The sequence below is a fragment of the Malus domestica genome, chromosome 03 (genome assembly GCF_042453785.1).
Source record: "Malus domestica chromosome 03, GDT2T_hap1".
Taxonomy (NCBI): domain Eukaryota; kingdom Viridiplantae; phylum Streptophyta; class Magnoliopsida; order Rosales; family Rosaceae; genus Malus; species Malus domestica.
The window spans coordinates 31,590,901-31,611,130 of NC_091663.1; the positions used below are offsets into that span (position 1 = coordinate 31,590,901).

A 20,230-nucleotide genomic window follows, 5' to 3' on the forward strand; every position below is an offset into this window, starting at 1 on the left:
ATTGAGTGATAAAATCGCCAACTATTCGAGGATAAATTACAAGTTTGGCCACTCATATGCTGACATTTTTTAAGATAATGTGGGCACAAATATTGCTGACGTGGCCACACGATTGGCTGAGGACCTCGGTTGACTTGCTGCTGAAAATCTGCTTTATGTGGCATGCAGATTATCATAAAATTGGGACTGCAATCTGAAGAGCCAAAAAATTTTGAATCACAAGAACTTCAACATCCACCTGAAAAAACCATGTCCAACACGCTGCTATTTCACCGTCTCTTCTTCTTTCTTATCCTCTGCGGCGGAGCGGCCGCAGGCCGCAACATCTCCAGGCCTCAATCCTCACCGCACGATGTAAATGTGTCTGATGGGGTACACCGCCGGTCTAACAACTCCACTGTGCCCTACCTTACTCTCAACCGGCCCGGAGACATCGCGACAGAGGCAGAGGGGGAGTGTGAGGAGACGTACGGGTTCTTACCTTGTACGGACAGCGTGCTAGGGAACCTGTTCCTGATTTTGGTGTACGGTTACTTGATGTACTTGGCAGCAACGTACCTGTCGAATGGGAGCGAGTTATTGCTCGAGATTCTCGGCCCCGGTATCGTCGGAGGGTTGTTTCTCCCCGTCCTCGGGTCGCTTCCCGACGCCATTCTCATTCTCGGTGAATATCTCTGACTTACCCTCTCATTCATTCTCTGTTTGATTTTGGGCGGGAAAGTCTGGGAAAAAAGTGAAAGAAAAGCCGGGGACAGCGTTGAAAAAGTGAAGCATGAAAATTGTTTAGTTACTTTTTGGACAAACATGTGGCCCACGATTAGGGAAACGCATCTTTTTTTTTTTCTTTTATTAAATTATTGGCAATGATAGGGTGACTTTCAGACAGATCGGATAAGAAATAAGGTTTTCAATATTTTATTTAAAACGTTTTGAAATTAAACTTTTCTTTTTAAGTTAGAAATTTCGTTTTTCTGGAATCGGTGGTTTTTTTTTTTGGAATTTTCGGATCATAATTTGAAATTTCTACATCTTGCTTGTTTCGGATGTGTTTACATGGATCTTTTTGCTTCTGTATGCAATTCAATAATATTTTGTAAAATAATTATGTAAATTATAATACATTTTGTGGTATATTAGTATCCTGCTGATTGTATACAACGTAGAAGCATTATAATCAAACACTTTTTTCAATATATAATATAAAAGCCATCAACAAAAATACTTAAATTAACAAAGAACATGACAATTGAAAAAAAATAAATAACGAACATGACAAGATATAAAAAATGTTAACAAGATGCACAGAATTAGTAAATAACCGTAAAATGTTGGAGTTTTTGGAATAATTTGATTGGATTATCCAAATTAACAATGAACATGACAAAATATTAAAAAAAAATGTTGAGAAATGCCAAGGGAACTCTATAAAAAATGTGACTTTTTATGGATCCTCTGCCACATCATGTTTACCTTGTGTTTTTTGGTAGAGTGTTTTATAATGCTGGTACGGAAATTGATGTTAAATTATGAGATGACGGAGAGTCATTTTTTCAGAGAATCCCCTTAGTATTTATAAAAAATGTTTACAAGACGTAGTTAATTTTAGTGTCAGAAGATAGACTGGGATAAAATTGTTTCTGAATTAAACTAGTCTTCTTAATTTGCAGTATCCGGACTTTCTGGGAGTAAAGAAACAGCTCAAAGTCAGGTCTCAGTTGGAATGGGGTTGCTAGCTGGTTCAACTGTATTGATTCTCACATTAATCTGGGGTTCCTGCGTTGTCGTTGGCAAGTGCGATATCCGGAACTCGGTTGCCATCGATAACAAAGATACAAAAGGCTTTAGCTTAACTGGTATATTCGTCCACCTTATACAGTTTACATTTTTTCTTTCCTATGCAGTCTACATTTGTCAAACATGATACTAAGTTCTTACAATAAAATCATTTCCTATACTGAGGATTCATAAACACATCAAAAGACATGAAGAGGAAAGGATCAATGCTCAATATTTGAAAACCTTCCATCTAGTTTTAAACCTCGGAGCTAATTTTTTATTTTTTTCAGTCCTCGTCCATGAGATTTGAACACGACCTCCTCCAGCAGAGTGGAGTGTTACTTTACGAAATGGTTGTTCGCTCCTCAGAGACCCTTTAAGTTTTGAAAAGCTAATGAGAGAACACAAATCATGGTTCAAACAAAAAATATGGACTAGCATGATCTCCTTTTTCAACAGTTAAATGGAACAAAACTCCCGTTTTTACCGTCTTTATTTCAACCCTTGACCCTCTACTTAGTAGTTTATTTGCGCATGAGTTTAATATAATTAATCACAATTCATAATAGCTTTTGTGAACTGGGAATCGGAAATAACTCGTTCAATTTACATGACATACCTATGTATTTGCTGCCTGAATGTTTTAAATAACTGTGTTTCTCACTTGAGGAATGATAAATTTGGAGATGTTTTGTATTTGCAGGTTCTGGTGTGAGTACTGATATCTGGACAAGCTATGCTGCAAGGATTATGACTATATCTATCCTCCCTTTCATTATTGTTCAATTACCAGCGGTTCTCAATTCAAAATCCGGGAGCCAGATCGCAGTTTTGGTTGCACTTGTTATCTCTGTCGCACTATTTATTTCTTACTGCCTTTATCAGGTAAATTTGATGTTCATGCAGCAATCAATTACATAATTGTCTAGTCTGATATGTCCACTCAAGCTTAATCTGAACTTACAAAACACATTTAATTGTGGTGCAGGTGTTTCAGCCTTGGATCCAGCGGAGGCGAATTGCGTATGCAAAGCACAAACATGTTATATCAGGAATCTTACAACATCTAAAAATGCGCTTCGGAAGTCTCCTTACGGATGACGGTGAACCTAATGAAGAAAATATAATAAAGTTAGCATTGTTTGTCAAATTTTTCACTAGGATGAATGCACTTTTTTTAATTTTTTTATAATTCAGTTACCTCGTTCATATGACGTTATTATTTATATTATCCATTCTTGACCTTATAACACTCTTCGTGTATAGGTTGTTTTATGCAATGGATCAGAACGGGGATGGACATATTTCAGGTAATGAGTTAAGAGCAATGATTGTAGGTCTCAAGTTCGACGAAATAGAGTTGGATAAGAATGATGCTGTGGAGAAAGTGATGAATGATTTTGACACTTCTCACGATTCTCAAATCGATCAGAATGAGTTCCTCTTCGGTATCTCAAAATGGATTCATGAGGCAAAGCGTTCGGGAGATGACAATGATCATCGCACGATGAAATTTTTGTTTGACTTTCACTCGGTAAGGTTCGATATCTCCAATTGATTTTGAGTTGCATGCTCTAACTTCAACACTAACTACTCAGAAACTAACGTGCAGAAAACTAAGCAAGAGCACGATCTTCTCGGGGGGCAAAGTGATGAGATCATTGAAGGTGTTGAAAATCCCAAGTGGACATCCTTCAAAGCAGTTCTAATGTTGTTGATAGGAACTCTTATAGCAGCTGCAGCTGCAGATCCCTTGATTGACGTTGTTGATAATTTCTCAACTGCCACAGGCATTCCGACTTTCTTCATCTCATTCATTGCATTACCTCTGGCTACTTCTTGTGAGGCTGTGTCTGCAATAATGTTTGCTAGCCGCAAAAAGATCAGAACCGCCTCTTTAACATTTTCTCAGGTTCGTATATCACATATCCAATCGCACTCTATGTTATATCACTCTGTGAACGTGACAGTACTTCACATGACGAAAATTTGTGTCAATTACTTATTGAAGAATAGAAGAATTCTACATCAGAAAATATACATGACTTTTATTGAGTAGTTTCACTACTAATTATTACACCGAGGTCCTTTTCGACAAAACCTCGACCCTGCCATGCTGGGCAGCTAGTAGAATGCAAGTTGGGGCACAATATAATCGGTGTGGTTAGAAGTAGACCGCTAAGACTATATCCATAATAGGTTCGACTGTTCTCCAATTTAATAGTCCAGTTTCATCATTATTAAGTTCACTAAACGTCCAATTTTAACTATAGGCTTCTAAATGAACAAAAATCAGAATGTACTTACATGTCAAATTCTTTTCTCAAGTAGTTATTCTGCTATGATGCTTTGTTTTTAACTGTAACATATGGAAACTGCAGTGGATGCTGAAATAAGACCTCTTTATCTCTTTTGTTTCTTGTTGCAGTTGTACGGATCAGCGACCATGAACAACGTCATGTGCCTGTCGGTGTTTTTGGCCCTTGTTTACTTTCGAGAGTTAACGTGGGACTTCTCAGCAGAAGTCCTTATTATTCTCATTGTTTGCATCGTGATGGGGGTTTTCTGCAGTTTCCGCACTGTCTTCCCTCTTTGGACATCTTCGATCGCTTTCCTACTTTACCCATTCTCCATCGCACTGATTTATGTCCTGGATTATATTTTCGGCTGGTCATAGACTAGAGGGGCCATATGAACTTAGGAGGGTGTTTTCAGTTTATGCAGTGTGTCTGTGGCATGAGGATTTGAGCACATGTTTCAATTTCACGTGTATTATTGTAGTGGATTGCTCGTTTTGATCTTATGAACGTTTTGCTTTCAACAAAAATTTTGTTCTTAAGAAGTTTGTGATTTCAATATCTTCTTAGTGATTGACATATTCGCTTCCAATATATTTGACAAAAACCATGAAAAGAAAGAATATCAAGAAAATAAGCCAAATCATTCTTAGCAGAATCTAAACGTTGGTTTTCTAACAAACAAAAATGTTTTTGGCTATGTTTGACAAAGAAAAAACTTAAAAGTGCTAACGAATCATAGAACCGCTCTCTTCTTCGAGAAGCAATTGGATTTTTTTAATAAAAATTAAACACATTTCACATAAAAGTAATAGCCAAAGTTCTTATGAGCAAAAGTGATTCATAGAGAAGTAGTTTCAAATGGACCTTAAGTCTAAAAAAGTTATGATGCTCAAGTAATACAACATTAAAAACAAACAAGAGTTATCCTAAAGGAAAACTAATGAAAAGGGTTTGAAAACTTTAAGTTGTAACGATAAAGACAAAATAAAGGGTAAAGTGAATAGTACCAAGATCGACTTTTAGTGTAAAAATGTGGTTTTTCATTAAAGTAAACAGTACCATGAGCTTTTCGTTAAAGTTCCCTTATCCTAATTGCAATAGACAATGATATGATGAGCACGAATGGAATCAAATCCTTCCCTAGTGACAAACCTCAATATTTTTTCTATAACGAGTTTAAACAGAAAGCTGAAATGATATATATAGAGAGGATCGTCTTGAAATCAACACACAAGAAAACCTCTGATTCACCCGCCAAAATCACATCTCTTGAGTCACACATATAGATTGACAAAACGACCTAAAGCTGAAAATCCATACTAAAGTGAAAGTAAATTAAAAACTCTCTTAGAGAGATGCAACAAAACTAACAACAAAATTAAACTAGAGTTTTCTTTCTGCAACTTATTAATAAAAGCGCTCTAAACTATACATCTTAAAACTCATAACCCTCTCGATTATCAGAACTCATACTTTTGGTATAGCAATGTCACCATCCTACCTAAAACACCAAATTTAGTCGTGTATATAAAGTGGGTGGTGTGGATCCAACAAGATGGTTGAGATTTGAGACAAATAAAAACCAGAGTAAGAAGAAATCACCAAAACGAGATTGATGACGAGGTTCAAACCATAATTAATCATTAGGCGATAAAACTTCAATCGAAATTGTCGTCGGTAAGTGTATGAAGAGTGCAAGAGAGCACTTAGTAAGAGAGTTATTGTGACAGTTGGAATAATTTTATCTTATTATTTTTTTGAAGAACCAATTATAATTGTTTGCTCACGAATGAAATATACAAAAATTAACGACTAGAATTAACTAGCGCGACTAATGATAACATTTTTCATGTAAGACTACATAGGCCCAGAGTCTCACATCAAACGCTTGCAATTATAGTGGATGTCATATGTGCCTACCCCACATAAAAAACGATAGGACAAAGCACAGTCAGATCTTCCACAATCCAGTGCCTCGGTCATCCACCAACCAAAAAACAAACTCAAAACATAACTCAAAAGATCCCAAAATCCCAAGGCACACGGGAACTTTTGACTTCATAAGAATACAATTGTAACCACTCATACAGATAAATCTGCATCTCCATGTCCATTTTTTCCTTCCCAAACTCTTCACCCTTCACAAGGCTCAAGCTTACATATGCAAATAAAAAGACCCATCTAAGTATAAATTTAAATGATGCAAAAAAAAAAAAAATTTATAATATGGTTTACAGAGAAAACAAGATCCACAAGAAATGGCCTAATTAATAAATAAATCGGATTTTATAACTTCAAATTGAGATCAACACTTTCTCCTACTTCACCATTGCAATTGTTGTTTACAGTGGTCGCTGCCCTATCATTTTGTGCCTTTGCTAGTGGGAAGAAGCTGTAGAAAGCTTGTTGTGGATTTGGAACACTTGGTCCTGGCTGGTAAATTGTGTCATCTGCATTATTCCCCTATAACAATACGAATGAACGAAAAAAAAATTAGATAATTAATGAAATGAAACTGCTAAACAAAGTTAATGAAATGAGAAGTGGGCTGTGTTGATTATCGCACTTGATAGTGAAATGATTCAAAATCCGGAATTTCACGGTTATGAAACGCAAGATAAGATGGAGGGAGGTTGAGCTTTGGGCTGGGACATGTCCAACTAGTTGAAGGAGGGGCTAGGGTGAGAAAATCTCCATTGACACTCCCATTTTCTTTGATGCTGCTTCTTGAATTCGACTCAGAAATTGAAGTTGAGCATGAAGGTCCTTCTCTGAATATGGTGCAAAGGAAAGAAAATCCATGTGAGCAAAATAATGTGCTTGGTGTAAATAAATGGAAGATAATTAGAGATAAACTGACCTGAAATTTGTTTTGATTGCGGGATCAAAATTGAAGGCAGATCTGTTCCCACATGAAGTTGCTTCATCGGCTCTTATAGGAGGAGCAACAAATGTAGGGAACTTGATGGAGGGGACAGGTGGATTCTCTAGAGAAAATGGATATGGCCTCTTCATGCCAACCATCTACTACATATTACAGATAGTAAGAATTAATCAAATGAAGCATTATTTGAGTGATATTCTATATATTGATTATATTCTAATCTAAATTACGAGGAGGAAAATTACAATTTGGGTTCAGAAGGAGGACCACATTGTTATAGTCAACTTGGCTACGTCTAGGTATGCAGGAACACCAATCTCTTAGGTGCCTCACAAAATTACCAAACAGATTGTACTCAAATTTAAATTCAATTCCATCAAAATAAAACAAACTGAAATATAAAAGTATACAAATTCTTTCTGAATTCCAATATATGAAATAGGATTTCCAAATCTAATGAAATCCCACTTGTTGGACTAATTCCCACTAGGAAAAAGAATTTGCAAAATAAGTACTGAGAAATTTTAAGTTTTGAGATGCTAAAATTAGATACATATTTCAGGAAAAAGAGGCAATCATATAGGCTAAATATAGAGGTGAACAGAACAAACCTTTTCTTCATCCGGCCACATAGGAGTATAGTTGCTGTAATAGCTTTGGTTTGAAGGGGGCTCTATCTGAAAATTTAGTACAGATGATGAATTTGCTGTTGACAGATTAACCTGCAATATTTCCCATACACCAACAGTTCATTCTCAAATAGAATTAAAAAGAGTGGATCATCAAAAGTTCATTAATTTCTTCATGTAACTATTTTTTTTTTTATACAAAGATATTCTAAACTACTTTAATCTACAAAGAGGCACGCTACCTAAGTTAACTTGCCTAACTTGAATCTAACATTTCTTCACATAACTAGATTTTTTTCTAGAACTCAAAGAGAAAGGGGAAACTGAAACAAACAACGAAGAAAATAAAGTAGAAAGAATGTGTCACCATTGAAGGAGGAGGAGGAGGTGGCGGTGGAGGAGGAGGCTGCTGGTGATGAAATTGCTGTGTTCTTGTTGGAAAATTGGAGAGCGGCCAAATGGGGTTGTTGTTGCTGGACTCAAAAGGTAAATTCATAGTAGACCTGAATGCCAATCCAGGATCCAACCCAGGATTACAACTCACCTTCTGATCAAGAATATTAAACTCACATGGATTCCACAAGTTGGGAACATGATTCCCATTCCCACCACCATTAATATTATTGTTGTTGTTATTATTTCCCACACCAAACGGAAAAGTTCCACTGCTGATCATTGGCTTCCTACCATCAACGCCGCTGTGGGCCGGTGGAATCAACTGCGGACGGAAAATCGAGTTGGGGGAGGGCAGATCCAGTGATGGAAATGGGATTGAAGAGGGAGGCTGATAAAAATGCCTGATCGGAACCGAACTAGTACACGAATGTGAAGAAGATTTTGTTGGTAATGAGAGAGAAGATGGTGGGGTGGTGGGCAAAATTGCAGCTGCTGCTGCTTTCTTCTGCTGTTCTTCAAGCCTGATTTTCTCAAGCTGTGCAACACCAAGTCCTCTCTGTGGCACTTTTTTCTGCTTTGTTTTTTTGGATGAAGATCTACTACTGTTGATGTTATTGCTTCCCAACCCAATAATTTCAGTGCTAGTGTCTTGGGTTTGTTCTTCCTCATGAGCCATTTCTTTTGCTATGTTAATAAATCCATCTACTTTTACAGCAACAAAAGATTGATAATAAAAAAGAGGGGATTTCTGGATCACACTCAGAAACTCAGGATTTGAAATGGGGATTTATGGGGGAAAATCTAAATCTTGATGGTGATTTGAGTTGGAGGAGGAACATGTTCTTGTGGCTTTTGTAGTACTTGCTCTTGTTCTTCTCTTCCATGAATAAAAATTTGGGTATTTTTATCATTTTTTTTTGGGATTTTAAGGAAACAACGAAACAAAGATTGGAGAGAGAGACCCAAATCCTTGATTTTCAAGAAACCATGATTTGAAAACAAACTCTTAGAGGAATTTAAGATTGCCCAAAATCTCGCTTGGGGAGGAACAAACCCGAAAGCCTAGCCAAGTTTTTAGCAAAAAAAACAGTACAAAAATTAAAAAGGGAAAGGAGAGAGAGAGAGAGAGAGAGAGAGAGAGAGAGAGAGAGAGAGAGAGAAGCGGAAGAGAGATAATCTGAGAGGTTTTCAGATTTTTCTCACATGTCCGAGAGAGATCAGATGACAGAGAGAGAGAGAGAGAGTATATATGCAAATTTATGACCAAAAAATCTGTATTTTTTGTATGGTTTTTTTGAAATTCAAACCATGCAAATCTAGAACACTATGATTAATATTTTTCTCAAATTTGTAGCCCACATTCTCGCTCCACTCCTCATTTGCTTCCTAGACCGACTCTTATGAGCTCTGTTTTCTCTCACTCACTCACTACTTTCTCTCCTGAGAAGACAAGTGAGAGCCAAAAGTCAAGAGCCAAAAGTCGAAAGCCGAAAGCCATAAGCCAAAAGCTGAAAGCCATATTTTTGCCCTCAAATTCCAATTGGGTTTGTTTATGAGTTACCAAATTGAGCTACGAACCAGTGTCACCAATGCTTTGCTTGTTTGTTTCATTTTTGGGCATCCATGCATGGCTGGCTTTTGCAGCTTTAGCGTATAGGGCCTACCAAATCAACTCCCACGTACGTGGGACCCGTTTAAAGTATTGTCAACACCGACATATACATGAAATTCATCGCTATTAAATTTGCCTAACGTAGTAACATATATGTTTATTGGATAATATTATGGAGATTAAATTTGTAAATAAAATTTGCAAATTAAATGATGTTACCAATACAATTGAGCACGTTTATTAACGTTTAAATAATAATTCAATCATCAATTTCTATGTCATTTAGTTTATAAAGTTTTGTTTACAAATTTAGTTTTTTAGCATTATCCATATTTACTAGCATGTTTTTGGGATTTGAAAAGTATAAAGTGGTGCAATATGGGAGTATCATATGCATTTTAAGTTAAATATCGACATTGTGTTCACATGGCAAAATTCCTTTTAAATAACACGAGTTCAAACTTTGATTGGCACTACCTTAGAATTTACATACTAATTTCTTTGATAGGAAAACTAGAAACACTAGAAAAACAAACAAATACCACATGCAAACTATTCTTATACAATTTGAGATAAGTGCTTCTTGTTTTTTGCAATGATGTTGAAAACTAGAAATTAATCTAGTGACGCGAGTTTTTAGTTTTTATGCAGTTTGTGCCTCCTTTAATTTTACCCTTTTCGGTTTGTTTCATTTACAATTTTGTTAAGATTTGTGTCTGGTATGTACGGTTGAAGTTTTTAAATGAATATCATTGATTAGAATGAGTGAATGACATATTACATGTCTTTGAAGTTATCATTGTTACAATCATATGTGCTACATGTCTTTGAAGTTATCATTGTTACTAATATATGTGCTATATCCTTGATGGACAATTAGTTGGATGATCATTCTTTACCATGTTGTCGTTATAACATTGTTGTGCGTTCATTATGTCATCGTTTATCTTTGGGCTAATTGTCCATTCTTTATTTAAAGCAAAATTGTATCATTTTTCAAGGCAAAACATAGTAAAAAAAAATGTAAGAACGGAATGACAAATTCGACCCCATCCTCCATCGCCATACCTAGGGATGACAATGGGACGGATTGGGTTCAGATGTGCCATCCCCATACCCGAACCCGTAGAATTTATACAATTGATACAATGCATCTAATAAATAATATTAAAAATTTATATTACTAAGAAAACATTTACACTCTTAAAAATTATAAGCATATAATTTCTATTATTAATGATATAAAAGTAAATAATTAATTTCATATTTAATAATGCATGATTATTAACAACCCCTTTTCATATAATAAATATTTATATATTTTTTATTCATAGATGAAATGGTTCGGTTTTGGGTATGGGTACCCACAATTTTATACCCAAAACATAACCATTCGGATCGGTTACTTGCGGGGATTGGATTTGATGGGTTAAATTACCATCCCTTCATACTTACCCCCATTGTCACCCTAAACTTAATCCTTTCCTTCCTATACCTTAAATTCAACTTGTTACTTTCTATTTCCTACTTCCTATTTATGGAAAGTTAGTGATAACAATTATAAATGATTATTAATGGAAATTGAATAGGAAATTTACTTATAACGTTAACTTATTTTGAAAGTTATGCTTTATAAGAAAAGATGTTCTGCGGTTCATATTTACTTACTAACTATAGCAAGAACATAGTTGAAGATAGATATACAGACTGGATCAATTTTTATGTTTCCCCCTTCCGATTGGATATACATGATCAAAAGCTTCTGTGAGAACATCAATGTTATATATAAATCGTATACTTTCTGTTACCGGAAAAAAATAAATCGTATACTTTCAATAATAACTAGATGGTGTGTGAGATGATTTGAAACTGAAGAAAATAAGTTCACTTTTTAGAAAGAAAAAAATGTGTTAACACAAGTATATAATTTATTCAAAACAAATACGTCTCGTGTTATATATTAGGCTCTCCAAAATGGTAAATACTGCATCAAAGAAAAAGTAAATTATATAAAAAAGGAAGACATATATCATATATATGCATGTTTCAAAAGTGCTTGCTTAATTTTCATACAAATGATATATTTGCTTTTAAGTGACCATCACTTGGTTGGTTTTTGAGATCACCAAATGTTTTAAGAACCAAGACGTATAGTTCCGCATGATTCAGTTTTATAGTAATCAAGAGAATAATTAAAGGATTAGAATAGCAGATTTCTCAAAGTTAATGGTGATCAGAACTTGGATTTAGGTTTTAAGTTCAATCTATCATGAAAAATGAAAATCTACCAAAATTGAACACACTAGATCCTATTTACTTTATTTATTTTTCATTTGGTTTAAGAGCCATGAGCCTTTAGTTAGATACTTTAAATTCAAATTCCATCCAATAAAAAATTGACAGTAATTCAAAGATTTGAGTCAAACTAAGGTAACCATAATCTAATCATAAATTTGATAATCTGAAACAGAAATTAGATACCACAAGTTGAGAGGTGACTATATATGATTGAATCCTCAAATCTTGCCTTGTGACATACCAATGAGCAAAGCTAATCTCTACCTTTCTTGAAAGACCCCACTTTGGCCACAACAAACTATCCAACTTTCTCAAAACAAAACAAAAATGGTGCCTTTCAAGAAAAACCAGCCACCCACCATCCATATATTCCATAGAGGACTGTGGAGCCTCCGTGACACCACTCCTTTTGTCACATAAGAAGCCAAAGATTTTGTTGGATTCACAAACTATAAGGCATCCATCATAAATATAAGGCATCTATCAATAAGATTCTGTTTATTTTGCCTTATCTCATTCTTGTTTTTCTTTCATTGGTTGTTCATTGGATTGAGTACTATGTAAGAGCAATGCTATAAAGAAACTTTCTCTGAGATTTTTTATGAACTTTTTGTCGCATCACAGTTTAATATCAATTAATATGCCAATATTATACACCATTGTGCCAAAAAAAATGATGTGACAGAGAGTCTATAAAAAGTCACACTTTTGAGAGAATCTCTTTTAACATTATTTGGTATTTGAATCATTTGGGGTGAATTAAAATCTTCGACAACCAATAATTTATTGTGGTTGATAGCATCATAAATATTGATGGGTCGTGTGTTTAAAGTTGTATTTAGTGTGAACAAGATATGAAATTGGTTTTGTATGAGTGAAATTTTTCTTTGTGCATGATGATCTCGAAATTGGTTTTTGGATCATTTTATAATTTCTTCCCTTTTTTTCATCAACGAAGTTGAATTATTTGAACTTAAAACTTCTTTAACATTGAGAAGAGAAATTAGACTAAGAGCTACTTTCAAAATAAATAAAAAATCTTCCATGCTACAAGTTATATATAAAGTGATTGAATTTTTAGTTGCCGAGATGGAAGCTTTTTTTTTTTTAGTACAACGATATATTCTTGCACTAAGGAGATGAGAAATTCGGCTAAGCCACACAATAACAACCTAATTTGGTATCGAATTCGTCATTTACGATATTCGAACCTAAAACCTCTCACTTACAAGTAAAGAGGAATACCACAAGATCGTAGTACTGAGTGGTAAAATTGAAGCTCTTTCGGTTTTGGAGTGTTGGTTTGCTACGTTTTGTGCTTGTCACACATACATATCCATCAATATTTTTTTTTTGGACAAAGACATATCCATTAATATGGTGACTATTAAATTGACAAAGCTGACATTGATTTTTTTTTTTTTGACACACTCTCACTTGGAAAGGTCGAAGCATGCTGACCATCATCGTGAGGTGACGTAACTATAAAGGTAAGTGATGCAAAAAGTGAATAAAATTAAAACTACTTAGAAATAGGTATACTAAATAGTGAAAGAGTACACAATCGTGGAAAGAACCTACTAAAATTATTCAGAGCGTAATAGACAGTGAAACTACAGAAGAGTAGTCAAAGTAACTAAGTACACTTATTACATAACCGTGATAAGTTCGTACATCTAAAGAGAAGAAAATGTCAGAACTGCCGAGATTCCTCGAGTGCCATAAAGAGTATAGCTATCTAGGTCCTGCAGGGGCGAAAAACAAAGTTGAGTGGGTTAGCAAAACTAGGCCGGGCAAACGGGTCGTGTCTGTCGTGTTCGTGTAACACCTATTATCTTAACGGATCATGTCGTGTCACACCCGTTATCTTAACAGGTCGTGTCACTTTACCCAACGGGTAAAGTGACCCGACCTGTTATGACCCGTTAAGAAAAAAAAAATTTAAATTTGCACATACCACATATTTCCACATAAATATTACTTCAAAACATTAAAACATTTGTCATTTAAGTATTATAACTACACTCGAAAATAAGAGCCTAATAAAAAAATAATACATACACTACTAATCTATTACAAATATTAAATGTGCAAGGATATGCAAAATGAAAGAGTTTTTGTTTTCAAGGTTGTAAGTCTTTCTCAAAAGATTAAATCTCAGCCGATCCAAATGGTCATCAATTTTTTAAATTTAATTTAATATGTATAATTATATTATATAATTACTATAGTTTTTAGGGGTAGAAAATTGTTAAATTAATATATATAATTATTATAGTTGATTCATACTTTTATTAAGTATATAACATAAGATTTTGTGATATCCACATCCACTAGTGTAAATATTTTAAATTGAAGATCGAATTCATTCTTTGTATTCATATATGGTCAAGGACTGTAGCTGTAAAAAATCATCAAAATCGGAGTTAAAATAACCGTTAAATCGTGATTTTTCGTTTATAACCGTCGAAAAGTTTTGTCCCGTTATTTGATCTTTGAATGTTTTTTTTTGTGATTTTTTGCTTATGTGATCTCGAAGCATATACAAACAAGTTTAACGGTTGGGATCGTTGAAATTAGTTTCGGAGAATTCGTATCCCATCAAAACAATAGATTGACTAACACTTAGAGTTTATTTATACTTTCATTAAGTATAACATAATATTTTGTGTTATCCACTTGTGGAAATATTTTAAATTGAAGATCGAATTTATTCTTTGTATTCATATAGGGTCAAGGAGTGTAGCTGTAAAAAATCATCAAAATCAGAGTTAAAATAACCGTTAAATCATGATTTTTCGTTTATAACCGTCGAAAAGTTTTTTCCCGTTACTTGATCTTTGAATGTTTGTTTTTTGTGATTTTTTGTTGATGTGATCTCGAAGCATATACAAACAAGTTTGACGGTTGGGATCGTTGAAATTAGTTTTGGAGAATTCGTATCCCATCAAAACAATAGATTGACTAACACTTAGAGTTTATTTCTATTTTAATTAAGTATAACATAAGATTTTGTGGTATCCACTTGTGTAAATATTTTAAATTGAAGATCGAATTCATTCATTGTATTCATATAAGGTGAAGGACTGTAGCTGTAAAAAATCATCAAAATCGGAGTTAAAATAACCGTTAAATCGTGATTTTTCGTTTATAACCGTCGAAAAGTTTTATCCCGTTACTTGATCTCTAAATGTTTGTTTTTTGTGATTTTTTGTTGATGTGATCTTGAAGCATATACAAACAAGTTTGATGGTTGAGATCGTTGAAATTAGTTTCGGAGAATTTGTATCCCATTAAAACAATAGATTGACTAACACTTAGAGTTTATTTATACTTTCATTAAGTATAACATAAGATTTTGTGGTATCCACTTGTGTAAATATTTTAAATTGAAGATCGAATTCATTCATTCTATTCATATAGGGTCAAGGAGTGTAGCTATAAAAAATAATCAAAATCGGAGTTAATATAACCGTTAAATCGTGATTTTTCGTTTATAACCGTCAAAAAGATTTGTCCCGTTACTTGATCTCTGAATGTTTGTTTTTTGTGATTTTTTGGTGATGTGATCTCGAAGTATATACAAACAAGTTTGACGGTTGTGATCGTTGAAATTTGTTTTGGAGAATTCGTATCCCATCAAGTTCAATGGTGTATGTATATATATATATTAAGTAGATTTAAATCTATTTATTTTGTATGTATAATTGACTGGTACACAGAGTAGTACATCACGTGTCATTATAAAAATAGTAGGATATATCATATGCGATAAAAAGTTAATAACTTAAAAAAAAAAATATTCTCACCACTGCACTTCTATTAATTTTCATTTTTCCCTCTCTTTTTTGTTTCCTTTTCAACTTTTCATATAATTTTTACTTTTCCCTCCATCCTATCCATCCATCTTTCCCTAATTCCCTCTTTTTTTTGTTTCCTTTTCAACTTTTCTTATCATTTTCATTTTCCCTCCTTTTTTCTTCAAAAAGGGCGGCACTACTGCAGCAGGGAATGGAATGGATCAATTATGGAATCAAAATTCAAATCAATGGATGCATACATATTAATTAATAATTATTATAGTTTTTATAATTCAAAATTTAATCTATATATATATAATTATTATAGATAGTTAATATTTTGGGGTATAATTATTATATTATATATAATTATTATAATTATTATAGTTAATTTAATATATATATATATATATATATATTTATTATAGTTTTTAGGGGTATAAAATTGTTAAATTAATATATATAATTATTACAATATTTTTTTAGGGTTATAAAATTATAAAATTAATATTCTGCTTATCATGTATCGTGTTACCACGTGTGTACCCGAATCAACCTGTTATCTTAACAGGTGCTTATCGGGTTACCCGATAAAGACCGATTCGTTATCGTGTCGACCCGAACACCTGTTAATTTCGTGTCGTGTCGTGTCGGATTATCGGGTCATGTCAGGAATTGCCAGGCCTAAGCAAAACAATGCTTATACAAAATCCTTATTTTCGAATCTATTAACCCCTCGCCGTAAAACAAGTATAGTTTCCTTAAAACATAGTATGTAAGTATGTAAACACTAAAACACAATATTATAACAGTATTATAACCAGAATATGCCGAGTCATGATGTATCGAATGCCACAATAATATAATCATGTGATAAACAAGTATAACTAAGTGCTCATCCATCTAAGCTGACACACGAGTTCGAACAGATAATTTCTGACACGAACAAGACTGGGTGTAATGACACACCCCGACCCTAAAATCAGGGCGTATTGGCCGTCACGTGGGTGTGACGTAACAAAAAATGCGACGCGGAAGCAAAAAGGTAAAAGAAATACGAAGGAATAAAAACCAACTACTAGCAATAATATCCAACTAACATGTTAGAGTGAGTTTAAGTGTGAAACACACATAATCAGATCATAAGTACTAGGTGCAGTCAAGTAGGACCATTACTAAATTACAACACCCGAAGGTGAGTCCTACATTTAAATAGTCTGTCAGAACGCTGTGGGAATCCTTGGAGCCACCAACACTGCTAACTAGAACCTGGGGGGGGGGGGAAACAAGATTGAGTGGGTCAGTAAAACAAAGCTTTTCGAAAATATTTCATTTAATAACACTTCTAACCCCTCGCTGTAAAACCTGTATACTTTCCCAGAAAAATAGTATATATATAACCATATATAATAACAAAACTCAAATCACAAGTCTTTAACACTTTTCAGGAAAATAGTCCCAGGATGGGTGACCCACTGGGAAGTTGCTCGTGAGTTCCTAAAAACAAAACCGTGAGGGAATGATAAGCCCAAAGCGAACAATATCATACTATGGTGGTGGATTGGGCCCGAGATGTGGTGGACCCCAGGCTGGGATGTGACATGTAATCAATACGCTATAGTACTACGATCATGTGAAGATTAGTGCAGAAGCAAGTCACATACAAGTTGAATTGCCTAATGCAATCTACCCGACAAGACTGGCACCTAACTTTGATCCAAGGCTAGCGAATGGTGTGATGTGAACATACACATGAAGGACAGGCCCTGACCCTCGGGCGACTACTAACACCGGGGTGCAGCAAGATGAGCATGTACAAATATGTATGAATGGCATGACAGTAATATCTCAACCATATAACAACATTTATCACAATTATATCGTAGTTATCAATTATTTGGTAAAATATACGCAAAGTGGTGTAATTATGCAATTTTGGAAACTATAAATACGTATAGATATAAAATAAAAAACTACCCATTCACAAGTACGTCGCTAGGTCGTAACCCCTAAGCTTAGCTTGGCCTCGAACGTCCTCAGGATACGTTTCCTCTATATGTGAAATAACTAAAATAGAATTAATTAAAGCACATATACGGAAACCTAAATAAAACCCCCATACTTTGCTTAAACTTAGAGTTTAAATATACCATTGTGACCTACTCAACATCACGAACATCCCCAATTTTTTAAAATAATTTTTGGATGGCTCACGTGCCCCCACGTGCCGGCAATGGCATGACTAGACACGCCCCCACGCGCAAGCCAGTGCCGTCAGTTAGCCTGATGCAGTCAGGAATATTCCACGGAATATTCCGTTAAAAACTAACAGAATTTAACGGCGTTACCTGACGCCGTCAGAATATTCCATCACTAATATTTCGTCTCCTTCTCCGTCGAGCCTCTCCGTCACCGCCGTCTGCAACTCAACTTCGCCGGAATTCTAGAAAATTTTCAAAAGCACTGTTTGGAGTCCAAAAAGTGGACAGAGGTCACCGGAAAAAGCCTCGAAAGTTCTGGCCAAAAGTGAACTCTTCGAAACTCTGTCGTTTCACCTTCAAACTTCTCCCAAATTATAGTAGGAGCCTCGAGGAGTTGCGTATAAACTTCCCCAAGCTTCAAAACTTCCTAACTCGCTCGAAAATACGTCGAACTCAATGTGCCCGAGTTCGGACTTCACGAGTTCAACATTAAAAACTCGTCCATCCTAAGTTTCAAGAACATGGTTATGTTAGTAAGGATGAGGGGAGTACAATGGTGTGGTTTTTAGGTTCGATTTGAGAGTTTTGAAGCTCCCTAAGGGTTTTGCAGAGAAGAAGAGAATACGGGAGAGAGAGAAGGAAGAGAGAGAGAGATAGAGTTCATTTTTCTGAGTTCTGATTAAGGGACAGAAATACGGGAATGGATGGGATTGGTGAGTGTGTGAAATAATGGAGGAGGGTGTACGGGATGGGCTAAGAAAAAGCTAGGGATAGGGTTTAGATTTTGTACAAAAAGTGAATCTAAAATCTATCCGGAATAGTGTTTTCACGCTGATAAAATTTACGTACACTCGTAACAACGTGTACCATTTAAATGTGATAGCGAGAAATAGAATAAAAGCGATATGAATACGTCCACGTCACTAGCCAATAAGGGCAAAATCGACAATACACATATTCAGGGAGAAATTACATAAGAAATTAGGGACGGGTCGTCAAACCATATTAATTTAATTCAGGGTACCTTATTTGAAAGTTTGTACATTTTCTTCATGACCTAAAAAATTTTCTCTCCTTATGTGAGAGACATTTTCTCCTTCCGTGAGAACCTTTCTCATTTTAGTGTGAGTGGTCTTTTCGATTAAACTAGTGTTATTGCCGGCCCTAGCTACTGCTAGGGTCGGTGGTAGTCCCATACTTTTTCTTCATTTTTCTTTTCTCTTTGCTCTCCATGTTGTCTACACTTTCCCCCATCCATGCAAATATCAGTTTCCTCATCTGAAATCTATTTTTGCTTTTGATCATACCTTCTCGAACTCCAATCCCCGGTCATCTGCTTGCTTCATCCTCCTTGATCCATCCCTTTCGATACCCTTCCATCCATCTCCCTTCATCTTTTTTTTCATTAGTTGGCTCCGTCATCTCTCTTTCCATCATCATTTACCAATCAATTTCCACTTATTTTCAATGCGATACTTCGCCATCTACGGGAGGGTGTGTAGAACTTTGGCTCGGGTGTTCACACCACCACCTCTGCTGGTCTCAGTTGGCCTTTCCCGGTGTTTGCCCTTGGTGGCGATGCTGCTCGCTTCCTCGCGGGCTTCCTTTGCTTCGTGGAGACGGTTGGTATGGTGGTCCCTGAAGGATGAGGAGGCCTTCTTTTTCATCAATTTTGGGGTTCTTGCAGGTATGACCTTTAGCGATGGTGGTGGGCATCGGATCATGGTGATCGATGTTTACTTTTCTGGTGGCAGCTGTTGTAGGTGCAGGAGGAGGCATTGTGTGTTTCTGTGTTCTGTTTTTGTGTGGGCTAGGCTCCAAAGCTGGCTTTGGGCCTTGTCCTTTGTGTTATGTTGGCCTTCTTTTTGTATTAATCTTGTATCTAGGCCTTTGTTTGTACTTGCTTTTTATTGGTGATAAAAGTTACCTATTGTCCAAAAAAAAAAGAAAAAAAGACAACCGAACAAAACCATTATCGTTTCATCTCAGTGTATACGAGGCCAACCATTACAGAAAAATTGAGAATGAGGTTGATTTTTATATAGTTGTCAAACCATGTCTGATCAAATGGGATGAAGAGGAAGATCATTTGCATCAGTTTAATCCACATCACTTGCATACCAAACATAAATTAGACAAATATGCAGTTTTTTAACTTATACATTTTACTTTTGAGTAAGAGAATAATGTAAAGATACTTATTTTGTAAAGGGTATGCTATTTTGCCTATCATGGAACAAAACAATGAAAAATGTCACTTATGCATTCCATAAAATCAAATGTGTGACAATAATAGGAAGAGCACTATACAATATAAGAACAAGATCATACATG

The 20,230-nt window shown here is 35.1% G+C and overlaps 2 protein-coding genes across 2 annotated transcripts; one reads left to right on the forward strand and one right to left on the reverse strand.

The window, feature by feature from the left end:
• The first annotated feature begins 164 nt into the window (after positions 1 to 164).
• LOC103431400 (sodium/calcium exchanger NCL-like) lies at positions 165 to 4,603 on the forward strand. Its single transcript, XM_008369559.4, has 7 exons — positions 165 to 664; positions 1,668 to 1,853; positions 2,480 to 2,661; positions 2,765 to 2,907; positions 3,043 to 3,310; positions 3,389 to 3,688; positions 4,205 to 4,603. The coding sequence occupies exons 1-7, from the start codon at positions 250 to 252 to the stop codon at positions 4,451 to 4,453; spliced, it is 1,743 nt and encodes a 580-aa protein (XP_008367781.4). The 5' UTR covers positions 165 to 249; the 3' UTR covers positions 4,454 to 4,603.
• Positions 4,604 to 6,117: 1,514 nt separating this feature from the next.
• Positions 6,118 to 9,202, reverse strand: LOC103431408 (verprolin-like). The gene is made up of 5 exons (XM_008369569.4): positions 7,957 to 9,202; positions 7,572 to 7,682; positions 6,937 to 7,100; positions 6,643 to 6,847; positions 6,118 to 6,539 (listed from the first exon to the last, which is right to left on the reverse strand). Exons 1-5 carry the CDS (start codon positions 8,659 to 8,661, stop codon positions 6,363 to 6,365), a joined length of 1,362 nt encoding a protein of 453 aa, XP_008367791.3. The 5' UTR covers positions 8,662 to 9,202; the 3' UTR covers positions 6,118 to 6,362.
• Between the last annotated feature and the right edge of the window lie 11,028 nt (positions 9,203 to 20,230).

What these genes read in the sequence shown, in the direction of transcription:
- LOC103431400 (XM_008369559.4), top strand. Translation starts at nt 250, where the DNA reads ATGTCCAACACGCTGCTATTTCACCGTCTCTTCTTCTTTCTTATCCTC. An exon ending in AAAAGGCTTTAGCTTAACTG is followed by an intron (nt 1,854 to 2,479) that starts GTATATTCGTCC and finishes TTGTATTTGCAG; the next exon opens with GTTCTGGTGTGAGTACTGAT. An exon ending in TTTTGTTTGACTTTCACTCG is followed by an intron (nt 3,311 to 3,388) that starts GTAAGGTTCGAT and finishes ACTAACGTGCAG; the next exon opens with AAAACTAAGCAAGAGCACGA.
- LOC103431408 (XM_008369569.4), bottom strand. Translation starts at nt 8,661, where the DNA reads ATGGCTCATGAGGAAGAACAAACCCAAGACACTAGCACTGAAATTATT. An exon ending in CTCCTCCTCCTCCTTCAATG is followed by an intron (nt 7,683 to 7,956) that starts GTGACACATTCT and finishes GAAATATTGCAG; the next exon opens with GTTAATCTGTCAACAGCAAA. An exon ending in GCAATCAAAACAAATTTCAG is followed by an intron (nt 6,848 to 6,936) that starts GTCAGTTTATCT and finishes CACCATATTCAG; the next exon opens with AGAAGGACCTTCATGCTCAA.